The sequence below is a fragment of the Mugil cephalus genome, chromosome 10 (genome assembly GCF_022458985.1).
Source record: "Mugil cephalus isolate CIBA_MC_2020 chromosome 10, CIBA_Mcephalus_1.1, whole genome shotgun sequence".
Lineage (NCBI taxonomy): Eukaryota > Metazoa > Chordata > Actinopteri > Mugiliformes > Mugilidae > Mugil > Mugil cephalus.
This window is the reverse complement of record NC_061779.1, coordinates 6450115-6462728: the sequence shown is the minus strand read 5'-3', so window position 1 is coordinate 6462728 and position 12614 is coordinate 6450115. Positions and strand designations below refer to the sequence as shown.

The following is a 12614-nucleotide window of genomic DNA, read 5'->3' as shown; positions in this document are numbered from 1 at the left end:
TTTTACTCCACTGCATCAAACTGACATTTCGAGTCCAGACTATATATATATACTTTATACAGCACAGTTTGATCTCACGTTGAACGCTGATACCGCAAAATTTCACTGATGCAGCAGCGATGTACAGGCACTTGGCATACAATACAAAAAGATGTATAAAATATACACAGAGATGTTTACGGAAAAACAAATAAAATAAAAGTACAATGACATGAGTGAATGCAATGACACGAACCAAAATCTACCCCGTGCAATAGTGTGAGTATGGAAGACCAACTCTGCCATAATTAAAAATAGATAAATAAATAGTATTTATATTTAGGTATTTATTTAATTATTTATGGCAGGTAGTATTAGGTATTAGGTATTAGGTGATTGATTGATTTATTTATGGAATATATCTATATGTATTACTTATTTATTTACTTATTCGTTCATTCATTTTTTTTTTTTTTTGTCCTCCATTTCTGTGCATTCTGGACTGCTTTCATAATTTCTGGCCTTCTGTCTGGTGGAAAGAAAAGGTCCATAATACACATTTGAGTGTTTATTTAATCAATTTTGTTTAGCAAGCCTTCACTTAAATGCACGTTTTTAGATAATACCTAATTTCCATATTCAAACGTAACATTTCAGGGAAAATTGTAAAGCTAATAATAACTTGCATGGGCTGGATGTTTTTTGAGGAACCAAAACTTTTAGATGACCAACCTAAGGTCATGCCCTATGAGCAGGCACAGAGTGGGTGAATGGAAACTGTGTCATCATCATCATCATCATCCATTGCACAAGAAGTGAATCTTTTCAGTTTCTGATAGAGGTCGTTAGTTAATTAATCATACGTGATGAACGGGTGTTTAGATTTATGACTAATTAATATGCATTATATAATATAATAATCACAAACATTAACCCACAGCAGACTGTCAGCTTGTATTAATAGAGGAAGTAATGGAGTGGAGGTTTACTGGAGAGGTCGCACGGCCGGCCTGTGTACATATAGGACTGTGACAAACACTAGATATTGATTTTATGTTGGTTCATTGAAAGAGATAAGTTCAAAGTTCAGAAGGATCATGGGAAGAAGGACAAAGCAGTGCAGGATGAAATGCTGCTGACTATGCACAGTCCAGTGGACTGGCTAGGCAGATTCTTTATAAAGAAAATGGACAACATTTGGTTCCACTTGCTCTTTAATATGTGGTGCAAAGGTAGCAGCCAAAGCAGGTAGGTACAAACACGTCACCCGTGCAGCTCGTTTGTGTCACAATCACTCATGTGTCACAATCACTTACTACAGTTCTTCGGAAGAAACATGAAACATGATGAGTCGTCTTAACAGTTTCAATTATTCAAACCTGCAATAATCACACACACCGGGCTGTGTGCGTCCGTGCGTCTGGGTGTGGATAACTTGTGTGAATTGTCGCAGCTGTGTGAGAGCGGAGACTCTCGGGCTTTGACTGCATCAGGAAATCTGTTTGTTGGATGAAGGAAACTTTTGGACGAGATGTGCGAGAATGTGACCAAACCACACAGACAAGAGCTCGTCCTCTCGCAGCTCGCTGGTGGAGCAGAGACAAACAGACTGACAGTCAGGAGGTGGTGGTGTAAAAGTATTACAGACACACAGGCCAACCTGTCCTGCCTCCGTATTTTCTCTTACATGTCTGTTCTGAGGTCTCGGACAACACCAAAGACGCCCAGAAAAACTCAAAGATGGACACTGATCAGACGCTGTCTATGTCAGCAAGATGATCACTGCGATGATCTACTGAAAAACAATAACCACAGTCTAACAAAAACACTGACTACTATTCAGTCTAAGACCAGTCAATAATTTTATTTCACTCTGCTTGTAATGAGAGCAATCAGAACAAGCTTAGCGCGCTAGTTAGTCTGAAATACATTGATGCCTGGTTGCTTATAGAGTTAAGTGTGCAATCTTTCCCTCTTTGATTGTTGGTTTGGTTTGGCTCGTGTGCTCCACCCTCATTAGTTTCACCTGTGTCTTGTCAGCTCGTCTGCCCAGGTGTGTATAGGTCGGGTCACCCAGTTTGTCTTACAGTCGTGCTTCCAGTCTTGATTTTGTCAGTGCCAGTCTTTTGACGAACCTGCTATTGCTGCAGGTTTTTCGCCATTAAATTCAGATTTATTTCGTACTCCTGGATCATCCCTGTGTCCTGCAATTGGGTCGTACTACTACAAAACCCTTAAGACTAGTCACCTGAATTCCCAATGAGCAACACCCACAGAGGTGCCTATGTAAACCTAGGAGAAGCTACTCGGGTGAAATGTCTTCTACAAGTCTAGTTGTCCTTGTTTTCAGCTTTTTTTGCGATATGTTTGAGTACGCCGGCAACATGAGTTGACATCACAGTCAAGGTTTGTTGCTGGTTCTCGATATCCGTTTGTTGTGTCCGTAACTTTACACACACCCTGAGAGACTAATCCCCATTAGCCCACATGATACCAGAGACTGAAATGAATGTTTCCCAATGGACCTTCACAGTTGTCTCCGCTTCCTAATTCACAGGGTGATTGTTGTATCTAAACAAGTGGCGGCCTGCATCGCCCTCACCAACCCTCTACCGCTCCTGCTGAAGGACACTATTCATGCACATTCCTCCCACTCCTTCCATCTGGGAAAAGGAACTGGAGCACTTGAGCCGACATGACCAGACTCTTGAACTCCATGAAACTGGACTGAACATACACAAATAGAAACCCACAACCATAATACTATCATATCCTATATCTATGACCTGTCAGCCCTTTGCCCACATCTTTGCATGTTTTGAACACACTCTGTTTGTCTGCTTATTAGTTGGTGCTGTTCTCTGTTCTATATAATATATCGTTTCTTTAGACGCATCGTTCGTCTTTGCACTGTCTCTCATTCTTGCACTGTTGTCTGCAATGTTTTATATTGTTTGCACCCGTGCACTTTATGTTCCCTCCCTTGTATTATACTTAGTCCTATGTCTTCATGTAGCCATGTGGTCCTGGAGGAACCTCCTCTCTTCTCACTATGGACTGCACCTGCCACATATGCTTGAATTGACAATTAAAAACCTCTTTGACTTGAACCTGTTCACTGCAGAGGGGACCGGACTACTGTCTGCCACTGAGATCCATGCAAAGTAATCTGAATCATTCAGCCAGTCCTGCATCATTTTAAATTCTAGCATGGGATACTGGTTGCAATGATACTATTATACAGTAAGGGTGTATAGGACACAGTTTAAAGCAGTGTTAGTCTATCTCACAACAAAGCCAAAGACAAGTAAGTGCTTTCGAAAAAATGTTTATTGAAATCACAATATGCAGAATTTTCACTTTCATTGTTATGAAAATGCGTCCAATTATGTTATTTTTATTTTCGGTATTACAAAGAAAGTGCAAAGATGAAACAAACATACACATATTGTGTTATCAGATACTTAACAAGGGCCAGAAAATGCAAGACATGAAATGGCGCAACAAGCAAAATATATAATGCATATTTAGTGCCAGGCTGAGACTGTGGTTCTGTGAATCATGTTGCAGACACAAAGCATAGTGGTTTGAAGTTAATACTATGTCCAGTGTATTGTGCATATCAACAAAACTTAAATGTTCCAAATCATTTAATTAAAACTTACATTGATACTCATTTACATTCAAACAGGGAAGTTCTTCCTAACACTGAACTCATCACAAGGGAGTGATGTTTACATGTACTTGAGTATCCCAGTCATGATCAGTTTTTTTGTTTTGTTTTGTTTTTGTTTTTTGACATATCCAGTTATTGCATATACTGTATTTCAATCTCAAAGCCAGAATCCCGGATAACTCGTTATTCAGTTTTTGAGACACCCAATCATAATAGCCAGCTCTCAGAAAATAAATTGCGGTGAGATTTCTGAGCGTGTTCAGACATGTGTTGTGACAGAAACTCAAACGATGGCAGCAACAAAAGCTGGAGCAAGTAAAAAAAACAGACGTCTGTCTTTCTGTAACAAAACAATTACTACATGGCAGCTTAGATGGGAAAACATTTCAAATGCTACTGAGGTCTGTGGCAAACAGGCCACAGGATTGGTAACATGATTTGTATCATAAACATCATAGGCACCTGTGCAAAAAGCACTGAGATACTTATTCATCACACATGCAGGGATAAAAATAACCAGATTCACTTAATGCAAACGGAAGCCCAGAATATGATCAAAATCAGAATCGGCGTCATTAACTGGGGTACCTGCTGGACATGTACTGGTTTTAGTAACATACAGTGTATCCAGGGAACACAGGCTTGCACCTCTTGTTAACGACCACAGTGGTGACTCCCTTCACGTCCTTCAGTCTGTTAGAGTCAAAGTCCACCACGAGCTTCTTCACCCCACTTCTCCTTGGGGTGAAAGAGAATTTCACCGTCACCTTCTGGCCTGGGTCAATAACTCCACTGGAAAAAAGAAAAGAAAAAGAAGAATACTTCGCTTTAATTTTGAGGACACGAACTGACTGGGATGTTGTGATTTGATGAAAGTGGAAACATTAAGCACCATTAAGAGTACAGGAGCAGAAATGATAAACAGCTTGTTAGGAAGTTGGACAAACGAGATGGGTTTGAGTCACTCTGCACATCAGTTTTAAAGTGTGTTCCCTCATAGCAAAGGTGGTGAAGTCATCACTTACGCAACGACGATCTGATTGGGAGACAGTAGGCCGGCACCTTCCACAGTGAACACACCGCCCTTCAGTGGGACTGGAAGAGGATTGACTAAGGTGATGCGCACTGCCAATTCTTCCCGCACAACAGCCTTTCCAAGAACCTGGAGAAAGAAAAGACAGAAGCTCGATGTTCTGTGGGAGCATATAAAGCTGTGCTTTCAAGACAAAGTATCCCCAACTAAATCAACAACTAAATATCCTGTTTCCACAGCTTTAACACATCTTTAACAATGCTAATATATTAAAAACAAAATATTAGATTAATAATTAATAATCTGAATCCCTCATTTTTGGGACAGGAACGATTGCAGAGGCACTAAAATACTGACACAACAGGCCATGACTGAGGTTCCAGACATAAAAACTCATCAGCCTTCCATCATTAGGATAAGTGCATCTTGGCTAAGTGCTAACATGGTTCAGTGTGTTTGCTGTGTACCCACCGAAATCTTGACCTCCGGCATGCTCAATGGGATGTTGGCCAATGCCATTACTGGTGTGTTTTGTCTCGGAGTCTCTAACAGTGCTCTCACTCTGACCACATTAAGGTCAGAGATACACCTGGCATAGTCGTCATAGTGCATACGCATCACTTCTCTGTGGGCTGAACACACACACACACACACACAATATTAGACGAGAGAATAGTACACTGGGCAGCCAGTCTATGACTGCAGGAGAGGTTCCTGCGTTTATTTAAGTTTCTTACATTGGAAAGCCGGGACAGTCAGAGTGAATGTCTGCTTCTTGCACTCTCCATGGTGGGCGGAGTTGTAAGTCACACCCATGGCCAGGATGGTCAGCTGAGCGTGAGCGTCTTTACCGCCTTCATTCTTCACCTGCGGACAGCATGGATTCACTTACAAAGCAGAACGCACGAGAACGAACACATGAATTTCTTCATACTGTCATCTGTTTTATTCAGCTGCAGTCTGGGCCCTTCATACCTCAATAACAACATCAAAATCTGTCCCAAACACAGGCTTATTGTGCTGGATTGACAGCTGCAGTTGTTCTGGTTCTGTAATCCCGTTGTCCGGCTCTGTGACAGGACGGCCCGCCTTCATGAACACCTCTCTCTCCTTCTGGGAACCTGTGGAGAGGATAATGGTCCATCACAACTAGTTCTAGTGGAAAGTCCAAAGGGAGGACTGTGGGTAGACAATGTTCAAGTTACACAGTTGAAAAACACAGGGCAGGAGCCATGGTTACAGTACATGCTCAGGCCTTATCTCACAACCCGGAGGCAACACTAAACATGACATATAGACCTCATTAAATTTAATTTCAGTTAAGCTGAGTCCTCTGATCTACATACACCTTTACTAACCTTCAGGATACTTGTAGTGAAGAGTGACGTCTTCTCTAAAGTCACCATGAGCACTTTTGGTGCTGATGTTCCTCCCCACACTGCTCTGGTCCACTCTGACCTGTCACAACAACCGTCATCATTTAATTTGTTTAATTATTTGGATTTAATAAGTAGTGGCAATTCCTAACTCGTAAAAGACGGTCAAAAGAAAAATCACTGACCTTGTGTCGCTGGCCATCTGGTCCGATGGCCCAGTAGACGGTATCAGCGTTCACTTCAGCAAAGATAAACGTAGCGTCGTACTTGATTGCAAGATTTCCCTCCTTGATGGCCGTCACGGGGCACGGACCACAGCAAAACTCACCTGTGGATAAATGGATTTCAGCATCATTAAATAATTTAAAGTTGCTACAGTATTATTTTACATGTGATATCAAAGAAAGTCATCAGTGAAAGTCATTCAGTTTTAATTATCAAATGGACTGAGCAACGTACCCTCGCTGAGTTCTTGAGGGGTGGGGTCCAAAACCTGCCAGCCATCGTTTCCTTTGGGGAGATCTTCTCTCCTCATCCAGGACTCGACCCAACAGTGGAAGTTCCTAAAATCACAAAGAGAGAAGAGGTTACATTAAACAACCTTTCACCAAATTGTCTCATTTTTAATTCCGTATTTCTGTTTGTGCATCCTACCAGCTGCTGTCTCTGCTGTCACCACTCTCATCAAGTATGTAGTCTAGGGAGAGGTTTCCATCGACGTCGTGGGCGGAGTTGAAGTTGGTGATGAAGCGCGTTGGGATTCCCAGGCAGCGCAGCACTGTAAAAAGTTCCCACGCATCTCTCATCTGCTTTTCTTTCTTTGTTTAAATCTCACTCCAATTTTAGTTGAGTAGAAGGTGTGGATGTTTCTAAATCAACCATCCTCGCAGAAGCAAAAATCTATGATACTCTTACCTGTGCATGCGACACCAGCAAACACCCAGCACTGCCCGTATTTAACCGCTTTGGCCCCGTACTTGCTCCACTGGCGGAGGATGGGTACGCTGCCGGTCCATCGATACGGCGCGATGCCATCAGCATACGGCTCCTGCCAGCGCCCGGCCACCACACCCCTGTCACCATTAGCATTCACCTGGACAGGTGGAGAGAGAAGATGGTATTTAAGACAAGAAGCATACGCTTACACGTGAAAAAAAATCAGTTTAGTTACATGTAGAGGATGTTTCACTCAAGCTTCTGTCGCTTATACTGGGCTGCTCCTAGACTGGATACTAGTCAGATCATATTTGGTACTAAACTGAACCAATATGTTTTACTTGTTGAACACTCGTTATTGTTTTCAGTAGAGAGTGGAAGAGGTCGTTACCATCGCTGTGATTATCCTGCTGACATAGACGGGGTCAGATCTGCGTTCAATGTCCATCTTTGAGTTTCTTAGGGCATCTTTGGAGTTGTCCAAGACCTCGAAACAGATGTCCATCACATTGTCCTCAAACTGAGAGAGAAACAAGGGGAGAATACGTGAGAGAGACCCCAAAAAGTGAAGCAAAGTTTTGGTTGTTGAGGAGAAGGAGGAGGCCTGACTGTCAGTCTGTTTGTCTCTGCTCTCCCAGAGAACCGTGAGAAGACAAGCCCTTGTTTGTGTGGTTTGGTCACATTCTCACACGTCTCATCCACAAGTTTCCTTCATCCAACAAACAGATTTCCTGATGCAGTCAAAGCCCTAGTGTCTCTGCTGTCACACAGCTGTGACAATTCACACGAGCCATCCACCGGCCTGATTGACAACACTGAGGCCACACACCAAGGACGTGCTGAGGATGCATTTGAGAGATCCAATAGTGCAGTGTGCGTTTGCATACATTAAAAAATGTCAGTCTAAGTCAATAGTCAAAATAATTAAGCCTGTGATAATAACAATAAAAGTCTTTGTCTCTTGTTATGAATATATTATGTTTTGAATTCATCAAGCCATTTTGTTTTTTTAATTAACACGCTGTATGAAAGAACCCCACAACACACAATTTGCTCACGGTATTTACTCTGCTCCAACTGTGGCCTGGTGTAAATCGCACCAACCAACCAGCTCCACAAAAGAAGAAATTAGAAAAATAATTATTAAGGTAATTATTGGGTCAATGTTAGTGATATAGTTGATTCATTACTGCCGTGTTTCAGGTTTTATATTGTTGTTTTATATTGTTGTAAAAATGAATAAGTAAAATAACTGGAGACTCTTGCTTGATGTAATTTGGAATTAACAATAGCAAGTGGCAAAGACTTTGATGTTATTTTAAAATACTTGACTCAAATTACATTTCAAGCTTAAGTTTGCAAATAACTGGAATTTAAAGTAAGCAGAAATGTGTTTTTCCTTCTATGTAACGTTAGCGTACGGAGCTAACATTGGCTAGCCGTTAGTTAACACAATTAGCATGGTGTTTTTAGCAGTAAGTCGGCCGTGCACTGAAATTGTTCTAAAATGCTTGATTCAAATTTAATTTCAAGCCAAAGTTTGCAAATAGCTGTAATTTAAAGTAACGTTAGCTTACGGAGCTAACACCGGTTAGCCGTTAGCTAACACCGTTAGCAAGGCGTTTTAGTTGTAAATCGGCCATGCACTGTTAAAAACACGGTGCTCCATCAACTTAAAAAAAAAGTAAGGTAACTTTTTGCGTCATTTTTTCCTGTATATCAAACAAGAGTAGTCTTTGTTGTTACAACATTAATTCAACTTACTTTTACAAGTTGACTTTACTTGCAAAAGTAATTTTTTTAACCTACATTTTATCAGTGTGTGAGTGCACATGTGTTTCTTTTTTAAATGAAGTCCTGGAGAATATCAACATTGTGCATCCTTTTCGCTGACCATTAAGGTTTTAGGGTAAAGGTTTGTTAGGGTTCTGGGGAGAGACAAGGGAATGCATTATGTCAACTATAGTTTCTCACAAAGTTAGAAAAATTAGTTTTCCTGTTTCTGTTACCTGTCCATAATTCCAGGGAATGCTTCCGATGTAATCCCAGGACCCCCTGTATATGATTCCATCTTCATTCATCACGTACTCCCGGAGCAGAGCGTCATCAGGGAGGTACACCACGTCATCTGGTACGCACATCAAACACACACGCAGAAAGAGAGACATTAAACATCTTGTTTCATGTTTCTTCCGAGGGACTGAATCAACACAGACATCAGATGCTAGTGACACTATAGAGTGAAAACTTCCAGAGCTGCATGAGAACGTTTATGAATGAACGTACTGTATGTGCTGTATGTGTGAAGTGTTTGCAGCTTGCTTTCTTTGTTACCTCTGCACCACGGATTAAAAAGCACGTGGAACCAAGTGTTGTCCACTTTGTCCACAATGCGTCCGTCCGGCGCGGTGACCAGCACAGCCAGGCGGTACTTGCCAACGATAGCGTCCGCTGGACTGTGCACAGTCAGCAGCATTGCATCGTGCGCTCCTTCCTGGTAAAACCACCACTTGTCTCTGTCCCCATACCCCCTCTGAGCCTTGATCACCACATCCTCGCTCTTTCCTGAATGACATAAATAAAGTTATCTGGGTCAGCATTATAAAACAAAACCTGGAAGCCTCTTAAAGCTCCTCAACACATTGTCTAGCTTTAAAGCCCGATCAGAAAATCCTGGACTTTGATCCAATGTTTAGTTAAATAGAGGTCATAACGACAAAATGTTTGGCTAAGACAGATAACATATTCAATTTCTGTATTTCTCAGTATGTATTTTATTTCAGGTGATGAGGAAGGTTCCACAATTATCTTGTTTTGATTCTCTATTTCAGTGTTGATTCTTTCAGTGTGGAATGAAATCAGTCATCTAACTTTCAACTAGGGTTCCCACCTAAACCTAACAGAAATTTTTCACATTTGTCACCATCTTTGCTTTTCCTGTAGATAGAAAAATATCAGAATTGCTATTAGGTATACGCAATTACAGAATACAATGCTTAATTTTGAAATCCACTGTAACCACAGCAGATTCAAGTTCTTGTTTTCACTTGAAGATATGGAGAGATTTCTGGATAAATAATAATTATCTCTCTTCTTGTCGCCAAGGCAAAACTGAGCTGTAGATGACAGTAAACAACACCTTCATAAACAGAGAATATTACCGGTTAATATTTTTAAAATAAATCTTGGGAATTACGAGTAGATCTTTCATCACAAAGGGTAAATCTCCCAAATTAAAACTTAAATAAGTAAATGATGGTAAACAATTTTAAGTCTGTACGCCCAGTGGCCACAGATGAAGACAAGAGGCATCTTTGTCGAGCTGTATCAAAACTCACCAAGGTGGAGGACCACTTCCAGTTCGTGTCCGAAAGGCAGAGAGCACTGCACAGTTATGTAGAAAGGTTGACCCCTGCGGACAATCAAGCGCTGCCCATCGATCTCCTTGGTGCGGTGGTTCGCGTTGTTCTCGCGGCTTCTCACATCGACACCAGTAATCAAACCTATGAAGACCAACAAATGCAAAATGTAACAGTCAGTCTACGGTCACGTCTGCTCGGTAGTTTGCGAACAGAAATCCCGAAAGAGATGAAACAGTTCTACGTGTAACATTGCAGTCACAAGCCTTATTGTTTCTGAAGCAACATTCATTTCTCATTCTCTTTCAAATAACATTTTAATTAATGTGCTTGTCAAGCGAAAAGTATTTGCACCAGAATTAGAGCCTTTGTCCTTCGGCAGAGCATTGTGGCAGGGATTAGGGTGGCTCACATCGCGCCCAAATGTGAAGTCAAACATTGGTACGTTTTTCATTCACATCATAAACTCCGAAAAGGTTTTAACCGATACGAAGTAAACTCTATAGAAGTGAGCATTTACAGCAATAGATGGGTTCTACTGTATATCACTTACCCCCGATGGACGTCATTGTTGTATACTTCTTCTTCGTCTTCCTCGTCTATTAAATGTGAAATGTGGCTCCAAGTGTCCTCACTCTCTTCTTTTGCTGCTAAGTGTCCATCACAGTCCTGTATATATACGCCAAAAAAGCCAAACCCTCCCACCTCTCTGACACATGCTCACCCGAAAATCACTCACTTGCTCCACCCAACCTCCAGGTCACTTCCCAAAAATTCACTTTTATGGGAGTGTGTAAGCATGTGTGTGTTTACATTTTGTGAGTGATGGATGTTTCACAGCACACTTTGAGACAGACGGGGCTTTGTTGCTGTTGAAGGGTTGATGCTGCTGGTGTTAATGCAGCTTTAGAAAACACTAGGGCAAAGGATGTTGGGGGCTATAACCTCGACTGCAGAGTCAGCAGTGTTCCAGTAAGCAGGGATAGTCCATTATGGGAAAGACATGTAAATAAATGTGCCAACACAGGAGAGACAAACTACCTGGAAACAACCCAGCAGTCCACCTACACCTGAAGAACGGAGGACACTCCTTTTAAGACAATAACATCCACATTTGTGGCCAGAGAAGACAGATGGTTTGATAGAGGGGTTAAGAAATATGTGTACGTCATATTGGAAAAAACGTCGGAGGTGGACTGAGTTCAATTTACAATACAGTAATCTCTGTCCCCCACGAAGCTTCCCGTCAGATGACTGATAATGGTTGTGCCAGCATCTGGTTATTAGCAAAAACTAGTCAAGCAAGTTTCCGAAGAGACTCTGCAAATCCAAGCTAACAATTGCACAGACTATTTAGGAAATACAAGGTTATGTGAGGTCGACATTTTCTTAATATATACTGAAACAGAACACAGGAAATAAAACTAGCGTGGGTATAGACTCGTGGAGACAGATTTCACAATGTCATTCTTAAGAATCCTGTTAAAACACTGCTACAGTTTTGTGCAAGGACCCCCAAACTGATACTGAGATTAAGTAGGGACCCCCTACCTATTGTATGTGTTCTATATTAAACTGTTTCTAAATATACATCATTATTATCATTTTGCATTCAATATTAAGCTATTCAAATAATACGCAGGTTCAAATCATTTGCTTATTTCAAACATGTGCTGCAGTAGGGTGTAAACATAGACATACCTAACTGGTGTATTGACAGATAAAGAAAATATCTGACAGACTCATGTTTTACCTTTAAACATAACTGAATGCATTCGAGACAGTGAATCACCGCGCCATTGTGGCCTCAGTAGTTGGTTCATGGGAGTAAAAGACAAGTTAACAGTGTAGTCAGCTTCTCTTCTGCTAATATTGCATATTGCAAATATACTGGAATAATGTTAATGTGCATTTAAAGAAATTTAAATTTGTGATGGAAAATTTTGTAGGGCATTAAAAGGCGAAAAAGGCGTTATGTAAGGTTGACATTTTCTTAATATATACTGAAACAGAACGCAGGAAATAAAACTAGCGTGGGTATAGGCTCGTGGAGACAGATTTCACAATGTGTCTTCATTAAGAGACTTAGAAGGAAGTCGCACCCAGCCGTGAATGGGAGTTGACCAGTATAAGCGGTAAGTATGGGACGCCTGGGTTCAAACAGTTACAGTGTGGCTCATACTTGAGTCTGAGGGTAAAAGATAAATCACATAAGAAACACCCACAATTATTCAGTTCCAGAGAAAGTATTTGAA

At 41.1% G+C, this 12614-nt stretch overlaps 1 protein-coding gene across 1 annotated transcript; it reads right to left on the bottom strand.

Moving 5' to 3' along the window:
* Positions 1-3291: 3291 nt before the first annotated feature.
* On the bottom strand, positions 3292-11019 carry tgm2l (transglutaminase 2, like). The gene is made up of 15 exons (XM_047596586.1): positions 10913-11019; positions 10339-10503; positions 9335-9565; positions 9010-9128; positions 7392-7520; positions 6980-7157; positions 6719-6842; positions 6524-6627; positions 6250-6392; positions 6047-6146; positions 5664-5809; positions 5426-5555; positions 5160-5320; positions 4681-4817; positions 3292-4447 (listed from the first exon to the last, which is right to left on the bottom strand). Exons 1-15 carry the CDS (start codon positions 10926-10928, stop codon positions 4264-4266), a joined length of 2067 nt encoding a protein of 688 aa, XP_047452542.1. The 5' UTR covers positions 10929-11019; the 3' UTR covers positions 3292-4263.
* Between the last annotated feature and the right edge of the window lie 1595 nt (positions 11020-12614).

What these genes read in the sequence shown, in the direction of transcription:
- tgm2l (XM_047596586.1), bottom strand. An exon ending in TTCCCTGGAATTATGGACAG is followed by an intron (nt 7,521 to 9,009) that starts GTAACAGAAACA and finishes TTTCTCTCTCAG; the next exon opens with TTTGAGGACAATGTGATGGA. An exon ending in CCCTCAAGAACTCAGCGAGG is followed by an intron (nt 6,393 to 6,523) that starts GTACGTTGCTCA and finishes ATTTATCCACAG; the next exon opens with GTGAGTTTTGCTGTGGTCCG.